A 27,096-nucleotide genomic window follows, 5' to 3' on the forward strand; every position below is an offset into this window, starting at 1 on the left:
AAGGCAGGTAGATCTAAAAATTCCACTTTCAACGTTCTAGGGCCCTATCAAGGAAACCATTTCGGTTCAAGGTGTTTCAAGTGATGCCCTTTAATTTGGGGTCGAGAGCACATACTTCACAAAAATCAGATGTCTATCCCTTAAAGGAGCCACGAAGAGAAAATACAACTTCGTGTGATTTGAAAGAACTAGGATTCAGTATCTCACTCAGCTCCATTACAGCCCCAAAAGGTGTTTTCTTAACGAAAAAATTGGGCCCATCTCCCCGCGAGGGGGACTCGAGTAAATGCGTCGCATAGGGGGTGGGTGTATTGCGTTAACGTTTAGTGTTTGGGGAGTTGGTGGTAGTGAATGCGTTGTATCAGCAGCTTCTTGACGTAGTTTGAATGAGTCAAGGATATAAGGCGCGTTCGTAGCCTCCCATTCTGTGTCGGCTTTGTGGCGCAGTGGGTAGAGCACCATGTACCTTGCGTTCCGCCCGCAGGGTCGAGGGATCGAAACCAGGCGCCGGATAGTATTTTTTTTATATAGTGTGAATGAGCCAAGGATATAAGGCGCGTTCGTAGCCTCCCATTCTGTGTCGGCTTTGTGGCGCAGTGGGTAGAGCACCATGTACATTGCGTTCCGCCCGCAGGGTCGAGGGATCGAAACCAGGCGCCGGATAGTATTTTTTTTTATATAGTGTAGGGGGAGGGGTGCGGACAACGACGGTGCGGACTACGACTATGGACGTCAACGCGGGTGACATCGTGAGTTACTGAAATGCTCTGCATTTAAAAAAAAAAATACAAGAAGTATTTAAAAACTTTCAAATTTGGCGCCACAGTGACAAAAATGAGCAAGAATGACATCATACGGGCCAACAATAAAACATAATTTCCAGTGCGTTAACTGCACGTTAGCATTCAAGTGATGCGGTCAAATAGAACTAGAGGCCCCATTACAGACGTCCAGTCGTGTGTCGTCGCGACAGGTCAGTTAGGCGGCCGCCAATCGCACAAACAAGGTTCCGTGACGTCATATAAAAGTTGCGGGAAATTGGCTAGGGGATCGCGACTGCTTCACACGTTTTCTTTAATATCTCCGTTATTTTTTCGAAGATTGCGATGATATTGGTATCATGGTTATCGGGACTAAGCAGTCTTTCTAATAAACCCAACTTGTATTTTGTCTTCATGGCTCCTTTAACTGTGACACAACTTCCCCGCACCATCGTTGCCACAAGCAGCTTGACTGCGACGCCACTTTGCAGAGTTGTAACAATTAAACATTTAGACTGTAACGGTGCCACTTTCCTGGCATTAAATGTCATCACAAGATGACCCAACTGTGACGACAACAGCGCACAGTGCAGGTTATGCCGCGACGTCAGCTTGTACACACTTCACGTGGTTGCAGAACGTTTTTGAGTGCGACTGTCATTTCCTAGGTGTTTAATATCGTCACAAAAGACCGCGATTGTGGCGCTGGTTTGTACAATTTAATGCGACATTTAAACATTGGCTGTGACATCACTTTCTTCGCATTTATTGTCATCACAAAACGCCCCCACTGTCATGACTACGACCCTCCACGGGGCAGTGCGGACAGTGACATCACTTAGTAGGCATTTTAATATCACAAAAAGTCTCAACTGTGATGCTAATTCGTGAGCACTTCTTGAAAATTAATTTCCTCACAAGACATCTAAATTACCAGCCCACGTCAGGCTGTCACTTCAAAAACATTTCACGCTGCGAAAATGTGAGGATGTAAATTCCTAAACATTTATCGTTCCAACTAACAGTGGTGACCTTCCATTCTTGAGACAGGCCATTCCTGTATATACCTAGCATTGTCTACTGGTTCTGAACACTACCGCCAGTCTCTTCACCAACTACAAAAAGAAGCCAGCAGTTTGGCCTCAGTGGCCTAGAGGCAACGTCGCTGATTCTGACACTGCCGGTCTCTGCAGTTTTCTGCAAGTCCCATGATTTCTTTGTTACAAAAATATTCTCCAAGATCAACCTTACATGTTTTCACAAAATAAGGACAGTTTGGGATCCGCAGTTTAGGAACCGCATGGAGTGTTTTTGCACACGATTCGTGCGAGTCGGCGTTGCGCGCAACATTTTTACGCCAGTGTTGACGATTTTGCGCCTCCGGCAGCTTCTGCCTCAGCCAGAAAATGACGCGCAACGCGCATGGTAGTGGGACGAGCCCGACGACTTTCGCCAATGGGGAGGCCGGTGATGTTTAGGTTTACCACTGCGGCGGACATTTCACAGGTGCTTTTCCTAGCGGTGCGGATGATGCTTTATAGTGTCCGTTTTGCCCACATTATCCGCTAGCGCCTTTCTGGCCCAAGCAACTTCGTTTGTACCTTGAGTGGCATCTTAAAGGGTGGTTGGAAGCGGTCGCAACCCACACCACATCGCGGCCGATGACGCCGCCACGTTGCCGCCGCCTGCCCCTAGGGATAAGAACGATGGGATAAGGCTGCTGAAGCTCAACTTGGGCTCGGAGACACGAGCGGCCGATGTATGAACTGAACTGAAAACCCCACCCCCTACCAAGCTCATGAGGGACTCTAGAACAACGGACGAAGGTCTACAACTTGAAACACATTCCCCGCTGCCAAGTTCTCCGCCTGAGAGTGCATGAGAGAAGTAGATGGAGCTGGTGAAGCCAGGCATGCTCTCAGGAATATATGAAGCAGGTCTACGAACAAATGCATCCCCAGCATTCAGCCACCCTCCTTCCCTCTCCCACATGAGATGCCCGTGGGGGATAGGATGGGAACAAATCCCCTGCAGGAAAGCCCCAAATCCCTCCTATTCCTCACCTGAGGTTGTTCCCCCCGTGAGTGGTGGTATGGAACTGGTGAAGCTCCACTTGGTCTCAGGAATGCACGAGAAGCAAGTCTATAAACTAAACTGCTCCCCAATACTAAGCCCCCACCTGTTTCACCTTGAGGTATGCCTGTGGGGGATGGGATAGAACCAGTGAAGCCAAAACTGTGCTCAGGCGGATTCCTAAACTACGCCGCCAAACCGAAACGCATCCCCCGTAATGAGACTGCAAATCCCCCTTCACCTCCTCTACGCCTCATCCCTAGTGATGGGATGGGACTGGGGAAGCCCCACTCGGTCTCAGGAATATATGAAGCCGGCCTACAAACAAAAATGGGTCGCCAACATACAGCTCCCCCCCCACCCTCTCCACCTTGAGGTGCAACTGTAGGGGATGGGACACCAGCTAAGGGCCAACTGCCCTCAAATTTCACCTCAACCTAACTTATTTTTCATGTGAAGTAAGTACCTCCAAATCAGCTGGGACACGAGTGGTGGCCCAGGGAAATGCCTCGTTAAGCAGTCAGAAGCGTTTAAAAAAGCTCCGACACAGACCACGCTGCACCTGCCGGTGGATCGCGTAAACAGCCATGACGCACCTGTGACGCTCCGGTCGTCTTTCGCTAGCCAGCTACGTAGCTGGAGAATTGGTCGAGCTCTGCTGCACATGCTTCACCCAGTTGCTGCCCCATGTGCGCGTAGAGCTTGCGCACAAGGCTTGCTCCCGAGCTGCTGACCGTCCAGCCGCTCACCGGACGGCTGCAACATCCTTTTAATGGCCGCACTCCTCGATTTCGGTTTCAAAATTGCCGATTTTCGCTGACCGCTTCTGGCGTCCACGCGCGTTTCAGCTGTTGTATTCTGCATGTTGCTTTCTTTTTCAGCAGACTATACGCAAATAGTGCTTCCAAGAGGTCAAAATTTTGAGTGCAGTTGGCCTTTAAGCCATAAACGCGCTTGAGGGGGATTCCTAAACTACGCCGCTGAATAGGTGACCGGTAAAAAGCGCAAAGGCTCGTGGGTGCATTGTCTGCTCCCGCAGAGTTCCGCCGATTCGAGATCTTGCCTGGCCTCCCGTACGCCGTCGGCTTTCACGCGCGCGTGTGCTTGTTGTTTATCTGTTACCGTCGAAAAAAGAAACGCTCATGCATCGCACATTCAATGCGTAACAACGATGAATCCTGCTAGGGGATTCTCTGAAAGGTAAGCGCTCTGCGACAAATAAACAACACGCACACAAGCGCGTGAAAGCCGCCGGCGTACGGGAGGCCAGGCGAGATCTCGAATCAGAAGTGGCTGGAGCAGACGACGTACCCATGAGCCTGTGCGCTTTTTACTGGTCACCTACTGAAACGTCTTCCCTCCTCCTCCCCCTCCCCCTCACCTGAGGGTGCCCGTGGGTGATGGGATGGGGCTCGTGAAGCTGGACTCGGGCTCAGGGATGTTGATCTTGAGCGGGGCCAGCGGCCGCGGAAGGTGGTGGGGCGCCAGCTGGGGAGGGGGGGGCTGCTGCTGCTGCCGGGGGGAGACCAGGGGGGGCCCCGCCTCCAGGCGAGGGGGCGGCGGCCCCCCCACCGCCACGGCGGGGCCCACCTCGTCCACCAGCGACTGGAACACGATCTTGATGTTGGTGCTGGGGAACCGGAACACGCACCTGCACCACCAAGGGAGGAAAAGAGCGAGGGGGACGTGTCAGGACGCGCAGAACGTGAAACGGAATGCGCCGTTTGGGCAAAAGTCGGCGCACACTTCCCACAGGGTACGAGTGCTTCACTCGGGTGGAGTCAAGGTCAAATGAAATGCAAATGTGGAAATATGAACCGGAACATACAAATATCGTGATTTCTTTCTATGCCAGTCAAATTGCCACACGGCTTCATTAGAGCAACAAGGTTTGGTAATGCGACCTTGTAAATATGCCCCCAACTGTGTCATTATGTGATCTCCGCGAACCATATTCTTCAATATTGCATGTTCTGGTTCACATTTCTTCGTTCACTTTTTATTTGTTCATGACTGTAAACGTTAAGGACAGCAAAGGAAGTTGGTTCTGGGCTTTCTTACCACAGCCGGCTGTTCCTCTGCAGATCGCAGAGTCCATTCTTACAAGTATTTTGGGATGCACAAGAAAGAAGAGGTGCGAAATTAAAACCAGCGAATTTAAATGTCTCTGCGACTGAAAAATTACGACGTCAATCTCTGCGAGAAAAGCAGACCTTCCACATCAGGCACAATCTCTCTCTCTCTCTCTCTCTCTCTCTCTCTCTCTCTCTCTCTCTCTCTCTCTCTCTCTCTCTCTCTCTCTCTCTCTCTCTCTCTCTCTCTCTCTCTCTCTCTCTCTCTCTCTCTCTCTCTCTCTCTCTCTCTCTCTCTCTCTCTCTCTCTCTCTCTCTCTCTCTCTCTCTCTCGAGTGTTGATTGATTGATTGTAGGGTTTAACACGCTGAAGCAGGCGATGAGGTGCGCTGTAGCGGAGGGCTCCGGATCAATTTGGACCACCTAAGGATCTTTAACGTGCGCCGAAATCTCGCACACACAGGCGTTTTTGCTTTTCGCCTCCATCAGAAAAGCAGCCGTGGCGGCGGGGAATCGAACCCGCACCCTTGTGCTCAGCAGCAGAACTCTCTAGAGTGTTGCGTGTGTTGATGTGGCAGTTTCATCACAACAGCAGAGCAATGCCCAACATGTGCTGCTGTTGTTTTTAATTTGTACCTAGGAATATTCAACATGTCTTTTTTTTGTCATTATTTATGTTTGTTCCACTTCTCCCTTGTCTGAACTGGAAAGCACAAAGCTTTCTGGCAAGAGTGCCAGAAAGCTTTGGCAAGTTTCCTTTAGTTCGACGCAGTATGCAGCTTTCCACAGCCCCGTTCGCTTAACATATTCCAGAAGCAAGCAGGCAAACAAACAAAAGCCAAGTTTGACGTACGACGCTTCAACTAAACACTTCAGCTGTGAGGTTACAGCATAATATGAAGGTCTGGGTTATTGCAGATCGCCAAAATGTGCAACAGATGCCCTACTATTGCAAGCACCTTCTGTATGAAATGGTCTGCCAGTTATGGTCCACTGAGTGTGCTTGCAAAACAACATATTTACGCTATTGTAGAGCACAGCACCAACAACCAATGACCTCGCCTCCTGTAACCAAGCGTGCTCTGTTACAAAGAGCCAACGCATGCATCTTTTACACAAGAATTTTGATGGTAAGTACATCTGTTCCAGAAAAAGCAAATGACGGCTGCAATTAATGGACACAAGGCCCATCAGACTGTCTTCTTCAGCGTTATTGAGAGGACCAAACAATGCTGCTAACAGGACAAAAATAATGACAGACTAGAAGTCTATTTGCACTACAAAACGCCATATTTGGCCCTTTTTTCTTTGCTTTCCCAAAACATGCAAGCGAAAAAAAAAGAACAAAAACAAAACAAAAACCATGCGTCACAACAGGACAGCACAAGTTACTATCAACGGCAAACACTAACAGGGGCCTGGGGAATCGCAAAATACGTACACGCCTGTTAAAAAGGATGCCCCCTTCAAACTAGCAGGGCTTCACAAATAGAGAACAAAGAGAAAAAGAAAAAGAGAGACAGATGAAAGCCTCCCTTTCACTTTCCACAGCAGGCGCTGCACAAAACTTGCGTTTGCAAACAAAGCAAGCAAAGCCTCATTCGTCGCTGCACTGCAAACACCAACTGCTGAGTTGAGTGACAGCGCACGGCACAATGGTGCAATGACGAATAAAAAGAGGAGTACATCCGTCGACTTTACAAGCTACACCGGCAGTATCGGCAGTTGCGTGCAGCACTGAGAAAAGGCTCCGCCTGCCCCTACCGCTCCAATCAAGAGAGAGGGATGGGGAGAGGAAATGCACGCAACTATCGCACGACTCCAGCAGATGCCCCCGTGTCCTGCCGATTCTCCCTCGACGATGCGACAGCTGTTTCTACACTTGTCAAAGAAACACACGGTCCGTGTGCACGCGAAATGACGTTCTGTTAAGAGTAATTACGACAACTTACTGCGAAGCGGATAATAGTTGTGGCACTACGGCATTCATGGCCTGTGAAACCACCACCAACGTGAGGCGAAGCCGTCGCTTGTGCAGAGCAGTAACTACCGACTGATGCTGGGCAATAATAATCATTTAGGCCCACTTATGCAGCCTTGTAAACTTAACCACTGACGCAACTAGAAACCCGACTATTGTTGTTACCAGAACAGAAAGCTTGCATTTTATGCGGAGTAGACCGGCATAGTTATCACCCGTGAACTGACAGCGCACATGTCACATTAACAGTCTGCAGATTCCTGATCACTCGGAAAGCATCAATGGCGCTGCACGGATTTAGTAACTGCCAGATGCTAGATTGCTCTTATGCCGAACAAGGGAATGCTGTTGCGAAACTACGACAAGCCGGGAAACAAAATGAAACTAAGAGACACAATTTGACTGCTCGGCAAGATTGAACGCCTAACGAATGCAGTAACATTGTTGCAGTGCTCTTTCAAGGTCTGTCACAATGAACAGACGTGCCGCGCCGCCACGCTAGCAGCGACAGCCCGTCAAGATGCCAAGGTCAGCTGCGTGAAACGAAACAACGGCAGTCATCCCTGCCGGCTCGACATTTCAAACAAGCCCTCGCGCATTCAGATACACTAAATGCTGACTCCCGCATGTGTCAGTAGCAGCATTTTGCTACGCCTTAGGAGAAAAGGTAAGAGCTCTAGCACAGAAGGAATAAAAATCTTGCAAACAGCAGCAGGAAACGGAAAAGCACGGAATATTACAGATGATCCTTACATTCATTTTGCTCAGGGTTGCGAAGTCTTCAAGGCCCTTTTCCCGCTCACATGCCTGCCCAATGTTCTATCCTGCCCATCACTTAAAGAACAATGAACGAGCATTGAGAACAATGTTGCACTTGTGTCAACGAAAGCACAACATTACTTCCAACAATTGTGCAAAACAAATGAAAAAAAAACCTGCCCGTATGTTTGCGGCAGCTGTAAAGAAAATTCCAAGTATTTCCGCTGATTTTTAAGATCCATGGAGAGCTGGCCGCCGCACTAAAGCTAGTTGCTCATAATACCAACAATCGCGTAAGAAACGGCTCTCAGTCGCACCTTGATGAAAGCAACATCTTCGAAATGCCAACACTGCAAGCAGCCTTGTTTTCAGGAGTTACCCACGACAAAATGTCTTTTTTGCAACTGAAGAAACATTGACGCTGCTCATTATTATACCATTATTCTAAAAAAATAAACAGAACCCAAATGTAACACACCATTCCTTACTTCGTTGGATTTCTCGGGCGAATTTCTTAATTATGAGAAACAGAAAACAATAAACCCTACTCATTGCTTAAAGTGAATTCTGTAACCATGACTGATTCAAAGTTTGAAAAATTACGCTTTCCCGGTATACTTAAGCGACCAGAAGCACTTCCTGAGAATGACTTTTGCACAGAACTGTGCCCCAGCAAACCACAGAGCAAACCACAGAACCGTGGATAACAGCCACCTTGGTATGGCTAACCCCATCCACAGCTCAGTCAGATGCCTCGACAAAATCCGCTAAAGAATCAAAGCCCCTTTCTTAAAAGAGAAAGATGTTAAAACGCGAAGCTGCTTCATTTGTGTCGGAATGGTGCAATGGGATAGTCATTCGCTTCATAACGCCAGAGACACAGGTTTGATTCCACCATGGGAAGCGTTTTTTTTTTCTTGGGGCACTTGATGTGGTTTCGCTTATCGTTTTGTGAAACCCATATTGTTCGAAGTTGGCTTTTGAGCAGCGCGTTTTGGCGCAACATCGGACGCCGTCAGCGAGGCATAGCAGGCTTCAGTTTCAAACGTCCCTCTACAAAATTTCAACACCTCTCAAAGTGTTGAAAACAACGCCTTGCTTTTAGCCTGCTTTCAGGGAACGTTGCCAACACAGACCCAACGGATGGCTCAGGCCTCAAACGCATCTCTGCCTCGCGCATCGACACATGCTCGCACTGCTTCCATCGCAGCGTCAACCCAATAATACAGTCCCACATCCTGCCCAAGCAACGCAGTGATGTAAGCGCAGTCAAGGTTGCCCCTCCCCCTCTCATTCCCTCCTCCCACTTACCCGCAACAAACACAAGCGCTACTACACACAATTTCTTCCGCTAGCTCCGACACGTACAACTGTGCCGCACTCTTCCTGAATGCGCCGGAACAGCTGCGTGGTCGCCAAGCTGCATTGTAACACGCCGAGCTTGTACGCGACACAAAGCCATCCTCGTTTCATCCGGCGTCTGTTTTCGGAACTGGCGGAAACCGTGCGCTCCCAGTGAAGCATGCGCTCCCTGCCAGAGTGGTGCTGAGTGGAACGCTACTAGTGCATTCAGTAGATTCAGGAGAGAACAAAATAGAAGTGAAGAATGAACTTTGCACCCTCCATCAGAACATGTGCGCGCGTACACACATGCATGCACAATATTTTAAAGGTGGCATGACGACAGTCCTTGATTTGAAGAACTAACTAGGCTGAGGTAACTCACTCAGTGCCACTCTAGACGCCGTGAAAGAAGTTTTTTAGCCAACAAAACGGAAGAAATCTCGAGTAACTTGCAAATGTCGCACTACAGCAACGCGGTATTGCTTGTATTCACTGGCGAGGCGGCACGCATGCAGGCAACCATGTGAGTGCGCCGTCACTCGTTATGTCGGGCTTCGCGGGATGGCAGCACTTGACCGTGCTAAGCACATGACTGTGTTGCACGTTACAAGCTCCACCTCACCGAACGCAAAGTATTGCCTCGAGTCCGATGCGAGTGCGATTAATAACATCTCTGTTGACGCCACCGTTGACAATCGGGTTGAAACGGAGCAGACGATGCACGGCGGTGTTTTTTTCTTTGGCGTGCGGGTGTAGTGGCCCAAGCCGCACCATGTCCATGGCCATTTCTAGTGTCGCCAAGCAAATGAACTGACAGCGAAACTTTTCAATGAATACCACCTATAGGCAGGAGTTATATGAGTAATGGTATAGTATGAAGTCTTGAAAGGAGTAATGAGTAATGAGTATGAAAGGTGTAACAATGTAATATAAGACAGCACTAAAGCTGTAGTTCTGCACGTTAGTTAGCACTCAAGTGATGCGATCAAACGGGACTAGGGCCCCTGCTACAATCGCCCAAGCATATTTCTTGGCGGTGGCTTATGGCAACATCCGCCAATAGCACAAATTGCACACTGCTTCTTCTTGATCTCATCCGGGCTTGCATGAATGCCCAATTTGGCCTGCTGTGGCACAAGCACTTCTCCGTATCGCAATTCCCCGACGTAATGCACCCCATATCCTGCATTGTTTGAAACACTAGTCTCACTGAGCCTGCATTTCCTCCTCCACGGCTACCCTATACATGGAACGCAATATGAGAGGCTGCCTCTCTTATCTCATATATAAAAAGGCCGCACAAGAACGACTCTGAGGAGATACAATCGCAGGCAATATTATCAATAAGTATCCTGGCAACGCTTCCTGGCAGGGCTTTTGATCGTGTGGCAAAGTGGACAAACCGTATTCTTTAACTTTTACCGCTTTTTTCTGCCCGGTGAACCTGTCAATAGACAAACTTTGAATACCGGCAAACTGGTGCGACATCTTATTAGAAAATAGTGGGGAATCACTTTGAATCCCCGTATCGCACCCCATATCCTGCATTGCTTGAATTCACTAGACTCTAGAATCTAAAGCAGTTAAGCTGGAGATTTCTTAACAGTTGCGCAGCAATCTCTTAAACAAGTCCACACAGTTCAGCTAATTAATAGGGACTCCACTATTTGCAGCAGGAGAAGAATTTTACTACCTGCCCGCAAACTGCAGAGTCCATCGCAGTTCTTAAGCCTTTTCAACTGCCACAAATGTTGACTTGGCCCTTGAGCATTACTTTTTCTGTTTTAAAACAATCACTTGAACCTGAACCTGAATTACTTGAACCTGAACTAAAAACAATCACCTTCTATGAAGATGAACTTATACCATAGCCCGGTTTTCTACGTAACTAGCTTGCCATTTTACTGCAAAGAACAGAAGCTGAATGTTTATGCGAATGTTTTTCACCATTAGAGATGACTTCCCGCCTGAAGTTGTACCAACGTCAGTTGGTCCACTTAACCCGACCGCACTGAACTATATCCCCTCGGGTTGCATCCACTGGAAGAACACCCTTGCCAAACAGAGAACCGCGAACACATGGTGGACATACACTGCAACCAGCCAGTGCCAACAGTGCCCCATCGCGCCACTTCCAGGATGGAGAACAGAAGGGGTAGGGTGGGGCTGTCCGGGAATGCTGAAAGATACCCGAGTGACCAAATATGGAGGGAGACGGTAGGAGACGACGCGAGATAAAAGAAAACAGGAAAACGCCAACGCGGATTCAAAACTGCAACCGCCAGTCGCCAGTTTGTTACAACACGAACGATAAGGGAAGAGGTCCACCGCGCGGCGAAGGAAAAGGAAGACCGGATAAGACTTTCTTCTCCGGCTATCTCCAACATGCAGAGAGCGAGGGAGACGCGCCAAGTGGAACAGCCTGCTGGGAGAAAGTAAACTTCTGCCACAGCATCCCAACGAGGCGAGAAGGGCGGCCCAAGCGCCGTCGAGTCGTCGAGCGGAGGTCGTGCCGCGGCCTGGACCGCTGCCAACGACGACAGAGGAAGAAGACCACGACTATCTAGTACATACGGCGGCAGGCGCGGCGGGTCTAGGATGCTGTCGCCGCCGCCGCCGCGTCGTACGCTAGACAGCGTCTTTTTTTTTACTCTTTTTCCTCCATATTAGCCACGTAGCGGCGGTGGCACCGCCGCACAGACGCACGGTACAAGGAAGGGCAAGTATCGACAAGCGCATAACGCGGGAACGGACCGCACAAACGCTGCTCCCTCCACCCGGCGGCCCAACTCTTTCAAGCCAGCCACTCGAGCACCGCCGGATCGCCTTTTCCGGCGTGGCTTCTGGAAGCGAGTGCGAACATAGAGTTCGAACATCACCGGAGTCGAGCCCAAGCTCGTGAACAGTCGACTCGAAGGGCCGCTACGCGCTACTCCGCTCCCGCCATTGTGTTCTCCTTCAACAACCCTTTCCCAGCACGTATTGTTCATCAACACGCGCGCGGCACAGAACTTGTCTCTTGCGTCGCCCACCTCCTATTTTGTTTCCCCCATTGTTTCGAGCCGCGCGGCGGTGGCCACGTCTCCCACAAGGCCGAGACACGTCAGCGACGTACGCCGCCTCTTCCAGCGGAGTCCGTTTGTACACATGTACTACGACGACGCCTGCCGCGTACGCCAGAGAGAAGAGCGCTGCTTATCAGCAGCTCTCTCTTTTTTCCAGAGTAGCAGCTCGCTGCTCGCTCCCCCAAGGGCATCAGGGCTCGCGGCGACGGCGTCCTTGAACTTGGTCGCTGCGACCGGAAGGAAGTCTTTGTCGAGGACGCCGCGACGGCGCTTAGCGATGATGTGGTAAGCGCACGCCACCACAGGACACCGCCACTTTATGTGATAAAAAGAGAAGATCCTGTCCTCCGCTTGTGTGTGTGTGTTGAAACAAAGTATCCGGCCTGTAACTTTCTCCACGTCGTCCGGAGCACGGAAAGATAAGAGTAGCGCGCAACGAGCGAACACGTGTAAGGTAGAAAAAACTACCTCTAACTCGCTCACACCGTTTGGAAGAGGCTATTAAACGGGGGTTAAATGACACTAGACTATGGAGGTCGACTCCGACAACGGGACGAGATGACTGATTTACGACCAGCGTTTTGAATAACGGTAAAGGCCAGAGAGCCAAGTGGAGATTTTTTTACAACCTTGCCAGGACGGAGAGCGTGGGACCACCGTAAGGCAATTGCAGGGGCAAGTGTTCCAGTATTAAAACAAGCCGGGAAGCTGAAAAAAAAAGAACTGTACCGTCAGGTAGACTACAAGACAGTTTTAGCATATGGTTACCGTGTTAGCGGAAGCCGGAGTTACCGTTTACGGTGTGAAAACGGTAAAACGCGTTTTAGCACACGGTTTGCGTATTTTGGCTTACCGGCCGCCGTGGGACACACAGCTACATCTAATGCATTAGTATCGAAACAAATCACGCATAATTTTGTTGCTCACTGCTATCTGCTTTTGTTTAAAGTAGCTTGAATGATTCACTCTTCGGGTGAAGCGTTCACAATAACATTAACTTTTGAGAATACTGTACCCATTGCCTGTGTAGCTTTAAAAAAGAAAAGTGATGTCGGTGGCGCCATCTACTGAGTATAGTGAGAATCAAGGTAAACTAGATTTTACGTCTGAGCTATTTCGGCATGAAATTGGTAAAATATGTTGAAGTAATTACTCAATAACCTACACTACCTTGCCCGGCACAATTTTGGAGTCGTAAAAGCGCTCTGCGGGCTCAGATACTTACCTGAACTACTTGAGGCGGGCGAGGCTTAGCACGAATAGGGGCGGCCATTTTGCTCACTCATCCGGAACAAAATTGTTGTACTCCTGAGCACCATTTAACGAGAAAAATGTAATAACATCAACTAAGAATAGTTTACCGGGTGTACCAAGCGCCGAGCGTACTGCGTTTGCTGTAATCAAGACGAGAGGGTATCGGAAAACGCCGTGGTGACGGTAAACACTGTGCCGGTAAGTTACCGTCCACGGTAACTCGTCGCGCATGCGCATCGACTCCCGCAAACCCGGTAACGATATGCTAAAACTCTCTAATGATGACAATGCTCAACGAAGCATCCTTCAGGAATAGAACGAAGGCGGAATTTCTGGGTGAGAAATTCCGAAGCCGAAAAAGTCACCGTCATGAAACATCGCAGATTTGACGCGAGCGGAAATCCGTTTCTGCACAGCCGTGTACAAAGCCACTGTTGATAACTGGAGAACGAAGGCGGAATTTCTGGGTGAGAAATTCCGAATCCGAAAAAGTCACCGTCATAAAATATCGCAGATTTGACGCGAGCGGAAATCCGTTTCTGCAAAGCCGTGTACAAAGCCACTGTTGAAAACTGGGGAACTACATGATCCGGTTGCACGAAGAGTGGCCTGATTTCAAGCAGCCCTTTTCCTGTTTCCACAAGTCTTCCTTGCACCGAGGTTACCTTCAAGGTCGCAAGACTTCCGTTCGGGAAGCGGACCTGTCGAGTTCCTTGTTGCTTGATATGTCAACCGTCGCGGGTGATGTTTTGTACTCTTTTTTTCCAACTATCGAGGAAGGTTCGTGGTTCGACCTATCTAATGCTTTAAGGGGGCACATGGGTCTCTGATCAAAAACTATTTTTACAGTTTAGGATTTGTTTTTGTGTAAAACGAATACATTCAAATTTATTCATATTTTATACTTTGAATTTTTGACAGCTTCTGTAAGAATACTGCCGGAGTGATGCAGCTGAACAAGGTATCAGTGAGCTGTGCACAAATCAAGGAGTGCGATAAGACCAACAGTATCATTCTATCTCGTTTGTAGCAGAAATTACGACCGTTTGAAGTTTGGGCGTGGAAGGCAAAACCGGTTTTCCTCGTTCCCACCTTACGGTTGTAACTTTTGCTACAGACCAGATAGAATGATCCTGTTGGTCTTATTGCACTCTTTAATTTGTGCACAGTTCACTGGTACCTTGTTCAGCTACATCACTCCGACAGTTTTCTTACAGAAGCTGTCAAAACTTCAAGTATAAAAATCCGAATAAATTTGAATGCAGTCGTCTTAGACAAAAACAAATCCTAAGCTGTAAAAATAGTTTTTGATCAGAGACCCATGTGCCCCCTTAAAGCATTAGATAGATCGAACCACGAACCTTCCTCGAGAGTTGGAAACAAGAGTACAAAACATCACCCGCGACGGTTGACATATCAAGCAACAATGAACTCGACAGGTCCGCTCCCCGGACGGAAGTCTTGCGACCTTGAAGGTAACCTCGGTGCAAGGAAGACTTGTGGAAACAGGAAAAGGGCTGCTTGAAATCAGGCCACTCTTCGTGCAACCGGATCATGCACACAGTAGTTCCCCAGTTATCAACAGTTAGATGTAGACTGCATTGAAGAAGCACAATGCGCGGGGTCTCGACGAAATGACCACTCAAGCGCACAACACACTTACCAAAGCTTCCCCTTCCGCTAAAGCTTCGACCAGGAAAAAAACAAAAAACAAACGTGCAGCGACTTTTTCTTTGCACGACTACCTAGAAAGTCGACGAGTCCATAACAGGCAACCAGGTATGCGCGAAGAAAAAAAACAAAAGAAAAGTGCACCCGAACGAGGAGTTTGCTCGCCTAAGCGACGCGGCAGTTGTGACGGCGTCCGAGTCGACAACGCAGTGGAAGTGACGCGTTGTTTCATTTTGCATAACTCGTGGGAGGAGTCGGCGGCGCTTATCGCCGGCCAACTCAATCGGCGCACACAATGCTCGCGCTGTTTCGCAGGCAACGAGTATGCGCACGTGACGACAACCCGACGCATTCAGTGTCGCTTTGCAACGTCGCCATTCATGCCGGCGGCCGAGCCCAACCGACACTGGTTCAGTTCGGAACTTCTACTCACCCCATTCCATTATATTGTTGCGACACCCAGCAGCATTATGATATGTTGTGCAATTTTGTACCAACGCCAGTTTTTTTTTTTTTTTCCCAATAGCGGGCAGTATGTCGCATACACGCCCGACAGCCGCAACGATAAACGCGTTTTTGACCCGCTTAGTAACTGCTGTATGGCGTTCTGTTTAAACGACGCTTATCTAACTGATCATACACGACTTGTAACTTTTCCAGAACTTATATCTTGCCAGCGTCAGGCACCACTACGACCGGCAAAAGGCCTCGTGAAGCCATGCCGGCTCTGCAAAAACGGACCTCGACGGAAGGGGTTCCGTCAAGTCGTTCCTACACCGAATTCGGAATCACTTCCGTAAAACCGGTTTTGGGACATACGGAACCCCTTCCGTTCCGGTTTTGTTCACTGGGAGATAAGAAAGCCGGTTTGAGGAAACCAAAGCGCGCTGGGTCCGTGTTAGCACCTCTGGCGCTGCGAAGCTACAGATGGCACCGCTAACCAATGAGAGCAGCGAACCCGCATGTGTCGTCTGCTTCCACGTGTAGCAAATCAGACGGCGGGTACTATTGTCACAGCTATCGCGCATTGAGGCGGCGCTTCCGCACACATTGCGGGGTTCAACAGCGATGCAATGCACACGGCAAGTAAAATGTAGCAGTTTAGGCCTCTTCGCTTTGTTATTTTAAACGGCCCCCGCAAAAGGAATTAAAAAAAAAAACCCCAAATGCTCCCGGGCGATTTGGGGCAGTCAAAATGACAAACCGAATGAACAACAAAAATTCTGTTGTCTGCTGCCGTTCACTGGCAGCAGACGCCCGTTGAAAACCCACCCGCTTAACGACCGCACTGCGCATGCGCAAGCGTGTTTTTTTTTTATTTAGGTTCGGATCACCTTAGGACCGCACAATGTCCGTCCGCGTACGTGCGCATAGCATTTACAATCGCAAAAAATCACACAGGCACCGCCAGGATTCGAGCCTGTGTCTGGTAGACCCGACAGAGCTAGTGTCAGTCGTCTCACCCATTTGGCTACGACCGTGAGCTAGCACCGAGAGTCAAAGGGCTCACTCCCTCGCCTGTAATGGTGCGGAGTACCTTAGGACCTCCCAAGGTCCTTCCGCGTCCATCCGTACGCACACCACCATCAAGCGAAAATCAAGCGAAATTCGATATGAGCCGTGAGTTCCAGTTTCATTCAGGTGCAATTCACGGCTCAAATCGAACGCCGGTCGGGGCGCCAATAGGATGTCACACGGGGCGCAACTTGGATATCATTTCGAGTCCCCGTACTCCGCACCCTCGCCATCATCCACGGAGTGTAGATGCTGCCATTTTTTCCTTCTCCCTATTCATAATGCAAAAAAAAAAAAAAAAAAACGGACCCGAACGGAAGAGGTTCCGCAAAAATCCTGGGAGCCGGATTTTGGAATAACGAATCCGTTATTCGGGACTGTTTTTTTAATAATGGAGAGACAAGGAAACATGACCTTTTTGAAAGCCCTGTAAACGCGACCAGCACGACAGGAAATATAACCGGCACGTTCGAGTTGAAAGGTGTGTGTGAACTTAGGCATATACATGGCTGCACAAAGCGACCCCCCCTGCCGGGGAAACGATCTGATTTATTGATTGTAGGGTTTAACGTGCCGACGCAACGCAGGCGATGGGGCGCGCCGTAGTGGAAGGCTCCGGATTAATTTCGGCCACCTCGGTCAACGTTACTAGATTATCTAGTAACGTTGACCTCGGTATGTTTAACGTGCGCAGAAATATCGTACGCACAGGCGTTTTTGCTTTTCGCCTCAACAGAAAAGCGGCCGCCGCGGCCAGGAATCGAACCCGCGACCTCGTGCCGGGGAAACGACACGGACGTGAGAAGTATACCAGACCTGCACCTTGCGCCTCGCTTTCGACGAGCCCGATAAGGCGGCGGCGCCCGTTGGCAACAATCCTGCTACGAATGCAGATATTACGCGCACATCCTTATGGCGACCACAAACACGCGATAAGGCGGGAACGCAGCAGCCGGCATTCAATAGCCGCATCCCGGAGAGCGTACAGATATCGCATCACGCAGTTTGGAAGTCATGATAGCGCTATCATCGAGGCGAAGTCCCGATTGGAGAGTTCGCACTTCTTATCGCCGTAACCCCTTTTGGGAAAAACACCCTTACGCCCTAACATGCCACAGCGATCAGGTTAAGTCAGATGGAGGGATCGCGAACAGGGCTATCCAAAGTAGTCAATAAAAACCGGCTAAGTAACAAAAAAAAAGGAAACAAAAGGAAGAGACGATCATGTCGTAACAGCAAATGACTCACGATCTACGCTAAACAGTCGTACACAGAATACGAAAGGTTGAAAGAAGGTTGACAAAAAAAAAAAAAAAAAAAAAAAAACTTCCACAAATGTGACAAACACACGGGCGAGGAAACCAACTAACCATTCAAACGGAATCCAAATGAGCTCGGAAATTTGGAGACATTTCAGCGGTGGCAAGCATTTCCGGAGGAATAACTGACACGAGGTGGCGCTCGCTACCACGATTTCAAACAGCCGCTCACGACAGCGCCGAGATGAGAATAGCACAACACGGTAGCTGCAATAGCTTTCATGCTGCGCTGGCAGAGGTCATCAACTCGATACAAAGGGAATAACACAAACGCTCAGGACAAATCGAACGATACAAATCAAAGAGGCGCCCACTGCGACGCGGCATCACAACTCGACCGAACCCTCCCAGGCTTAAGCGTATGCCGTAATTGTACGAGTACACACAACACCGCATCCCGATATAATGAGGCCTAGTATTGTGAATACAGTGGCAGGTAGATGAAAAAAAGAAGTGGGCGTGGTAAAAGCTTCTTCGTTTCACGAGACGCCATTTTATCACTGGACCACGCTAGCGCCGATATAATGGGCCCACCCGACAAGACCGCGTAACGACGCATGCGCAGCAACGTCCAGAACATGCCAAAATTTTCATAAACGTGCAAAGAACAGTTCGATACCCAGTTTTATTCCCAGCCGGCTCCAAACACACTCGCCGCACATCCGACGCGCCCATTCCACCCGAAAAGAAAACACGGCCCGGGTTGCGGTGGCAGCCAGCAGCAAGAGCCGCTTCCGGGCCCACGCAACCGGCGGGGTCCTCTCTCCGTATGCGCGCGCACGAGCCTTCAAAAAAGCACCGGCACGGAACCCTCCCCACACAAACAAAACAAGTTTCAAACTGTAACAGCCCCCGACTCTCCGCTCCTGCCTTCCACTTCGCCGCCGCCACACAGACGCTGACGTCAATGGGACGGAGACAGCGTCGGCGGCCTACCGCTGCGAAAAGGGAGGAACGCACCGCCGGCTCCTTTTTTTTTCCGTCTTTCTTTCGACCTTCCAGCGTATCCGAAGGATACACACCTTGCCATTGAGTCGTGTTCGTCAGGCTCACGGCGTTCGTTTGCCGTAAACGAACGGCGTGTTCACGCCTTCGGTAACAAACAAACGGACTTGTCAGCTCCGACTAAAAACGGCACGCACAAGTTCGCTTGGTGAAATTTCCAAACCGGGACAGAAACTAGGTCGGGGCACTCGCGGCCTTGCTATAACTTTTTCGTGTATGTGCCCCTGTATCTCTCATGTATCACGCTTCAACAAAAGAGAAAGCTATTTCAGTATTCTTACGATTCTTCACTTGCCGCACATGCATAGGGATATTTATTTATATTGCAAAATACCTCTCCCGGTTCGTTGCCAGCCCTCCAATGCAATATTAAGTTTTGTCTTCGTGGACCCTCCAAACGCCACGGAAGTCACCCACGGGGCCTTTCCCACATCCGCGCTTCGCCACATGAGCTCGTACGGAAGAAACGTTACCCACGTAATCTCGCTCGAGACAGTCGGCAAACGAACACTGCCCTCTCGTCTATTCGTGGTCTGCGACTGACAGGGCTCACACTAGAGACCTATAAAGATGAAAGCTTTCTCTCTCTCTCTCTCTATTTCTCTCTCCTGTAACAATTGATCAGCAATTGGCGCTTAAAATAAATTTAAACTGCGGACTGAAATTCGCGTATCGGATTAGTTGGGCGATTCGGCCCCCTCATTTAATTCCCCTCACCGTGTCAACTATTCTCTCACTCTCACATTTCCCCTTTCTCTCACCCACGAGAAAACCGGACAACCAGAAACTGTCCGGCAAGCACGGCCCGCAATGCCGGCACCAGCGAAAGCCCCGTCACAACCAAGCAATTTTTTTTTTTTAATCTCCTTGGTCACAACGAGGAAGGAAGAGGCAGCGCTGCCAACGGAGAGAACAGCAGCGGAGCCAGGTCCGCGCCTGCGCAACAACAACCCCTCCCGGTAGCCAGCGGGCCTGCCGCAGAGCGCGCCTCCTCCTACAACAGCGGAGAGCGCGCGAAGGCGCGCGAAGCCCGCATCAAACCATCGCCACCGGGGCCGGGAGGGCGGGGCGACCGTGACCTTCAGCCGGGCTCCGCTCCTGCGGCTCGGCGGCGCAGCCGATGAAGCAGCATGCTCCGATCGCCAAAACGACGACGACGACAGCGGCGTCCTAGGCAGGACCGTTGCGCAACCGGTTGTGCGTCCCTCCTTGCCCCCCAATAAAAGAGGGCAGCGGTGAAGCCGGAAGAGGAGCAGCGACACCGGCTGTGCGAGCAGAGACGATTGAGTCCCGGAAAGAAACGATCGTCCGAGACGTTCGCTCGCTGGCGAAATTACAAACGACAGCGGCGTTCGGGTATTTCCCTCGAGATCCGCGGAAGATTGACGAATCGGCGGAAGAACAACAGGCCAGTTTTTCTGTAAACACGGGCTGCTGCTGCGCTCGGACTGCTATAGGAGCCGCTCAAATTCATGCGGCAAATGAGTTAAAACTTATAAGTATTACGAAACTATACGACAACAAGTGGACGACACATGGGCAGCGTGTTTGCAAGCAATGCGTGCTGCGAAGGAACGCAATGCAAAAATAAAGAGTATTTCAAAATGAGAGTTCCTTGGCGGCACACAACAACAACAACAACAAAAATAAAGCGTGAATGCTACAAAAAGCGATATTAGCAAAGGTGCTACTTCGAAGTATATCAGGAAAGGTGACTACAACGCAACGAATATACAAAAAAAAAAAACTTCGATACTTGGTTGTAGGCAGGAAATTATTTTAATGAAATACTGTTTTGATGCCGGTGGGCGTAATGTAAACGAATACAAAAAAATCGACTCCATCCATAAAAATACAAACGAAAAAACGGAGTAACACCCGTTCTAACACCCCCCACCCAAAACCCGACTGTTCCGTCCATGCTTCTACAGCAACGTAAGTACCTGCCCGGCGCAAACTTCTAGAACCGTTCTATGCGCCTTCGCAATAACAAGCATCCGTTGCAGATCATACGAGGGCACTCGAAAATACGAACAATGTAAGACACAAGCTAACTAAAAGCGAAAACATTGAGACATCGCCCGGTAATTTTGATTAGGACCTCATTTCGGTTGCGCAGAAGCAGCACAAGGTCCGCAAGCTCCGGGGAAAAATTAACCGCTTACACAACCCAACCTTGTTTCATAACAAATGCCATGACGCGTAACGTTCCCGGACTGACCCTGTATTTATATAACCCATCAGGAGCAAACTCGTAACGTCGAGATGTCAGTGTAGCGGCAGCTTCCGGGGTCGGGTGGCTCCTAAAAAATGCCGGAAAACGGCGGCAAATTCGAACACTCTAAGTGCACTGAAAAAGGGAGATAGAAGGGAAAACGCACGCGCTTGTATGCGACTTCTCTTACGTAACGCAAGTCGCCCTGCACCCCGCTTATGCAAGATGTTAATGTTTTTAAACACAAGCCGCGCCCGATGCAGTTTTACGGCTGTGATCCATCTGTTTCTGCGCGGACCAGAACTGCCGCAAGTGTACCCCCCTTTGTCAAAATGTTCTAGGCCAATCCTAAGCCGTCTCGACCACAAAGAATAATAAAAAGGCTTTACCTTTAAATGTACCGGAAATATTATATGACACAAGAAAGGTGTTTTCTCTGGCTTTTCGACAAAGAAGTTCAGCCCTCGCTCGGGACGTAAGCTTGTACATAGGATTTTTTGCGGCCTGCCAATTTCGGGTGTGGCCTAGAAAATATTGACAAAGACTGCATGTAACTGCGGACAAGGGGCGATTGCGATAACCTATTGAACAACGGAGTCGTTTATCAATCTACTTATCTGATTGTTAAAGGAAGCAACGTTTCGTCGCACAAGGGAGAACGAAGTCGAAAGGCTTCCTCACCTTCAAAACAGCATTGCCTCCCCGACGGTGGCGAAAAACAAAACAAGAAAAAAAACAGACAAAACAGACAGGATTGCCCTGAACCTGCTCTTTACAACGAACACCACCGAAGGCGCCGAAGAGGAAATGTTTGGGGTCCAACAAACCAAGAACGCAACGCAATGTCACGAAACAATTTTTGCGCAGCTCTCAAGCTCCACAGAACACTCCAGAGTGCTCAATACATGAAGCGTATCGCCACTGAACTCATTCTGCGCACACAGAACTCACGCACATTGACCGAGCTTCTACTTTTACTTCCACATCACCCCGTGATTGCAGCAAAGATCCGACTACAAAAAGCTAGTAGCAGTCTTAACGTAGGAACGTTACGTCTGCGATCTCAGCAGAGCTATCTGCATCGAATTCAAAAAAGCCTTTTGAGTTTGTAAGGTTAACGGTCCGACAACACCGCTTTTGAAACTACCGAGAATTGGCGCCCAACGTGGGGCAGAAGACACAACGACCAGAGGGGGGTGGGGGAGGGAACCCCCGAGGTCAAACACACGCACAACACACACACACACGTTTTGATGACGTCACCACGCCCCCGGTTCGCCGCATCGCGGAACACAAAGAACGAGGGGGGTGGGGCCAGAACGCGCCACTGCCACACCAGGTCACTGCGGAGCGACTCGAGGAAGAAAGCCGGATGCGAGAGAAGGCGGACCACAACACAAGAGAAGAACTGACGCACGCTTCGCTCACGCCAACGCTGCCGCGTTGGCGCACAACACAACCGAGGCGAAACAAGACTGCCCCTCTCCAATCCCGCCTCCCCCCCACTCTCCTGCCATCATCTCCCAAGGTGAAACGCATCAAAGCCGACCGACCACGTTGCCTGGAGGGCCGAAAGGCTGGCAACGCTGGGTGGAGGGGACGTTCGAAACAGAGACGACTCGCGTACTACGAGTTTATAATGGCGACTGTGTAATGTGCGCTGGAGGAGGGACATTTCGTTATGCGGCAGCAACGAAACGCTTCCGGTGATGCTTATCCGTCGTTACGCTTTTGGGACAAGTTTTGTCCCCCCGAACCAGGAAAACACGCGGATGACCTCCGTCGCGTGGGTCGGTGGATTGACATACACCGTGCCCATTAGTTGCCCTCGGCAAGCGAGTTATGCCGGGTCCAGCGCAATTTCTCGGCCACCAATAAGCGACATTTTGTCAGTAGCCTCGCGTTACCTTACGCCAGGACTGACACTTCGCTGGGGACGCTTGTGCGCTAGCAGAAATAGGCCGTTATATTAGATCTACCATACTTGAACCATGTCACACCTAACTTCGACAAAGCGTGCGTGTTTTGCTTTTTTTTTGAGACCAAGGGAGTACCCGCCCCCCTCCCCTTTCAGCGTCGATCCATCAATTTAAACAAAGCAGCGCGAATTAATGTGAGTTAGCTGGATGAATCCAATGACTAGATAACGGCATAACTCGTGTCAACTGCTCCCAGTAGTAGAGGGAAGACGAATCTCGATCGATACGATCAGCTACAGACACAAAAGCGTTAAACTCTCACCCCCCAACAATTTTCCCCCCTTTCAAGTCCGGGTTGCAAAGCGAAAAGACTCGCGCTACTTCGCCGAAAAGCCGACGCGACGTTAGCGCCGGCCGACGCTCCTGTTCTCTCAACGCCAGACGCCCAGCCAAGCCAGTCGAGCGACCGCCGGCAAACAGGAAAAAAGAACGGTACGCCAGTAGAGCTCCCTCGCGCACACACACCGAGAAGAACGAGAGACAGCGACGCTGCCGCGACGCCCGTGTTTGTTCCTAGTTGCGACACGCTCGCCGGCGTCGCTGCGCCGGCAAAACGCCGCGGAGACTAGAAAGGCTCCCCTCACACCCTTAATCGTCCAGCGATAGGTTACATCCAGCCTGTTCGCCGTGACGACACCTTTCCCCTCGCCAACAGGACGGGCGGCGATCCCGAGGCCGACGTCGACGCGAGCCCTGTTCTGTTGGCGGTGCTGTTGGCGCGGTGTTATTGCCGCGCGAGAGCGCGCGCGTATTTTTCTGCCCTCGTGCGCGCGTATTATATACCGGGGTGTTGTGCTGCGCAAATATTTGCCTCGAAAACGCCACGCTCGCGGCGCACAATGCGTCGTAGGTGGGGCGTTTGCTGTCGCCTGCGGGCAAGTTAACCGGCGCGATAAATTTACTTGTGGAGCGAGTGCACGAAAGGATACGTTTGGGAATCGGAGTTGGAACCACAGGTTTGTCGCTGGAGCGAGAGGAAAAGCAAAGGAAGGAACTTCCGCTTTACTATCACGGTTGCCACGGAAGACGAAGCCAAGAGTGTCAAAAAGGGCTGCCTTGCTCACACGCAGCGGCAGAAAAAAATGGCAGGCAGTAAACGCACTCCGTGTGCAAACATGCAACGTCCCAACAGGCCCCACAAGGGGAAGAAAGTAGACGTATGTTGTGCACAGACAGGGACATAGGTACGTACGAAAGGACTGAAAGCAACCAACCTGAGTGTAAAGGCTCACATGCATGCAGCATGAATTACTAGCAAAGTTCGAAAGCAAATCGGGGTTCAAACGCCCAGAAACTGCACCAGGCATATGCGGACCGCCATTGCAGAAGGATATGGATTAATTCGAACTCCCACTCCCCTGGGGTCACCCACGCGCGGTAGAATCTTGGAACACAAGCGCAGTTTTAGATTCGGCCTACATCCGAACTACCGCCTTCGACGCCCCCGCGCGCTAAGCCTTACCAATTATGCCAGATAGAAGTGCAATATCCAGAAGGCAAGACGACCGGATTAGGGAAGATAGGCTGCCACTCAGAGACAGACTGCATGAATTAAGGAATAAGGAGGGCATCTGTCAGATGATTGGGAAGCGAGCCAAACTGATCAGGGGAATAACGGGGATAGAAGACAAGCAAAGAGCATGTGTCGTGGAGACAGAGTAGCCACTGGTGCTGAAAACAGGCCACAAGGTGGACCACACATGGATAGTACGCCAATGGACCACTATGTACTAAGTTGGGCGAGTTGGTAGGGAGTATGGACCACTATGTGTGGTGACGATAAGAGTGCGGGTGGAAGTCATTGAGGCTCAGGTGGCTTGTCCCAATGAGGCGCTGTCACGATTTACGGTCAAATGCATACGCCCGTAGACATGATTCCGGCGTTGCATCCCATGTCTGGCAGGCGGGTGGCCAGACTCACTCTTGCGCACATTCCTGGACAACGCAGCTGAACGCCAACAGCTCTGACTGTGCATCCTCACTATGGCTTCCGCAAGTCCCAGACTTGAAAGTAGAAACAGAACAGCTGCGTGTGTACGGAACAAACAAAACACCAGGGGACAGGAGGAAAAGGTATCACAAATCAACCGGGAATTCGTAGGCACCCTGGGTGGCAGTTCTTACAGCTGTCAAGTGCAACAACGCAGCAATAAAGGTGCTTTGCACACAGCTGCAGATGATGCCACAGCTGACTTCACTGAGTGGGAGAGCAGCAGTAAAGAAGTGCTCTCGCAACAAGTGGCCCGTGCATACACATTCACACAATTCGCCTTTCAGAGGCCCTAGTAGCGTATTTTGAGCTGCTGCTTGTTCAGTGGATGACCCCATGAGGCTTTACATGTCGAAGCACAGCTGTTTTCATGTCACCTTTGAAAAATGGTTTAGCCTTGATGCTTTGAAGAAGCACCATGCAATGTTTACTCGCGAGTCGCGGCCTAGGAAATTCCCATCCTCAAACCCCTAAAGGAAGGGTTGGCAGGCACACAATCACAGGAGGAGTGCTGCAGCTTCAACTTTTCGTTATGATGGCTTCTGGTGAAATTGACCACAAAACGTCACCAAGCAGAGCAACACATGTTCCTACGCCGTGCCAAACCTGTTGAAAGAAACCTCAGTGAACTACTTTACAGACATGCCACGGCAACTTCAGAAGTGAATGTTACGCAACGCAGCTCACTTCGCCATCATCATAAGGCAACTTTATTGAATGCTTCTGGGACCGTCCACACGCAGCAATTATGAAGGAAAACTGCTTCACGTCCAATCCCCTGCATTGATGGCAGCAGTAATAACCCCTTTTGCATAACAAGAAACGGAACAGGCAGGCTGCACCATGATGTTCCGACAACACACCATAAACAGCTGCCCTTCAATCAGCTGGGACATGAGGTGTGCTAAGTGGAATGCCTGAAATAAATTACCCAGCATGGGCTTCGTCAGGAATATGGGGAATTTGTTTCATGTTCACCTACTGCAGCAGCTCAGCGAGTAGCTAAAATGCTGCACTGGTGAACAGAGCTGATATCCGTGTACACTTCAAAACGCATGACTAGCCAAAATGGTGGATTTATGACAATTCCAAGTACAATTGTGGAAGCCGTCATGAGAGCATGGGTCCTCAGTGTAAACGCGTGTAACGCTCTGGAATTCTGTTCCCCAAGATGGCATTAACACACCTTTGCTCGGGTGAGCGGATGTGGGCCGTTTACAAGGGTAGTCGTTGGGCCAGAATGCAATTCAGCACGCTACATTGAACGGAATGAACAAACAATTGTGAACTTATGTTTGGAGTGCATTAGAGAATAAAAACCATGTGACTTCTCCTCATTAAAGTGACTACAAAGAGCTTAATACCCAAGCAGCCCCACAACGATTCTTTTGAACTGCCTAAAAGAATCGGAAGAGCTGTTCCACTTAAGCCGAACAATACCTATGCAACTGGTAATTTTTACTTTTTTTTGCAGCTTCACGATTCAAAGTGCACATGAATCCAATACCATAAATGTTGCCACAACAGCCCCGTCACACAACTTGGACAGAACTGTGCAGCAGAAGCTCACAGACGCATACGTACACCATCAAAGTGCAAATGTCAGAATAATAGTTACGTAACAAGATACAGCAGTCCGGCTAATAATTCTGAGCATGCAAAATTGGAGCAGGGAATTCGATAACAAATGTACAGTACAAAAACAAACAAAACGAGGTTACTGAACACCAGGTGTGTTCAGTGACACGCCATCTCGCTGTCTTTCTTGTCTGGCCTGAAAGCAAACAATAAAGGGAGAAAAAAAAAAATCCCGCACCGCCTTCTTAACTCAAATAGTTGGTAAAAGCAAGCGCCTCCTGCCATGTAATAACCATCCAGGCTATTCTCTCGGCTAAAGTGCAGTTGAAGTACCAGGTAGCTAACGTTCCCATTGTTACGCCCGCGCGCCTTATTTAACGTGATCCAGGTGTTTTGGTGTCACTTACAGCAGGTTTCAGCTGGCCTTTCCCTTTGCTCTCGACATCACGAGAATGAATAAAGAAACAAAAATTAGTTTCACTTTAGCCTCGCCACTCTAGTGTACTGACCGAACA

The 27,096-nt window shown here is 49.8% G+C and overlaps 1 protein-coding gene across 1 annotated transcript in view; it reads right to left on the reverse strand.

The window, feature by feature from the left end:
- Window positions 1-27,096, reverse strand: part of Foxk (forkhead box K) — a 57,087-nt gene that overhangs the window by 16,633 nt on the left and 13,358 nt on the right. Inside the window, exon 2 of the mRNA XM_077670130.1 lies at window positions 4,216-4,485. Coding sequence (XP_077526256.1) covers window positions 4,216-4,485 — 270 coding nt within the window. The remainder of the gene's footprint in view (window positions 1-4,215; window positions 4,486-27,096) is intronic.

The sequence above is a fragment of the Haemaphysalis longicornis genome, unplaced genomic scaffold, assembly GCF_048455015.1.
Source record: "Haemaphysalis longicornis isolate Haplotype H1 unplaced genomic scaffold, Haemaphysalis longicornis Haplotype H1 scaffold_5, whole genome shotgun sequence".
Classification (NCBI taxonomy): domain Eukaryota; kingdom Metazoa; phylum Arthropoda; class Arachnida; order Ixodida; family Ixodidae; genus Haemaphysalis; species Haemaphysalis longicornis.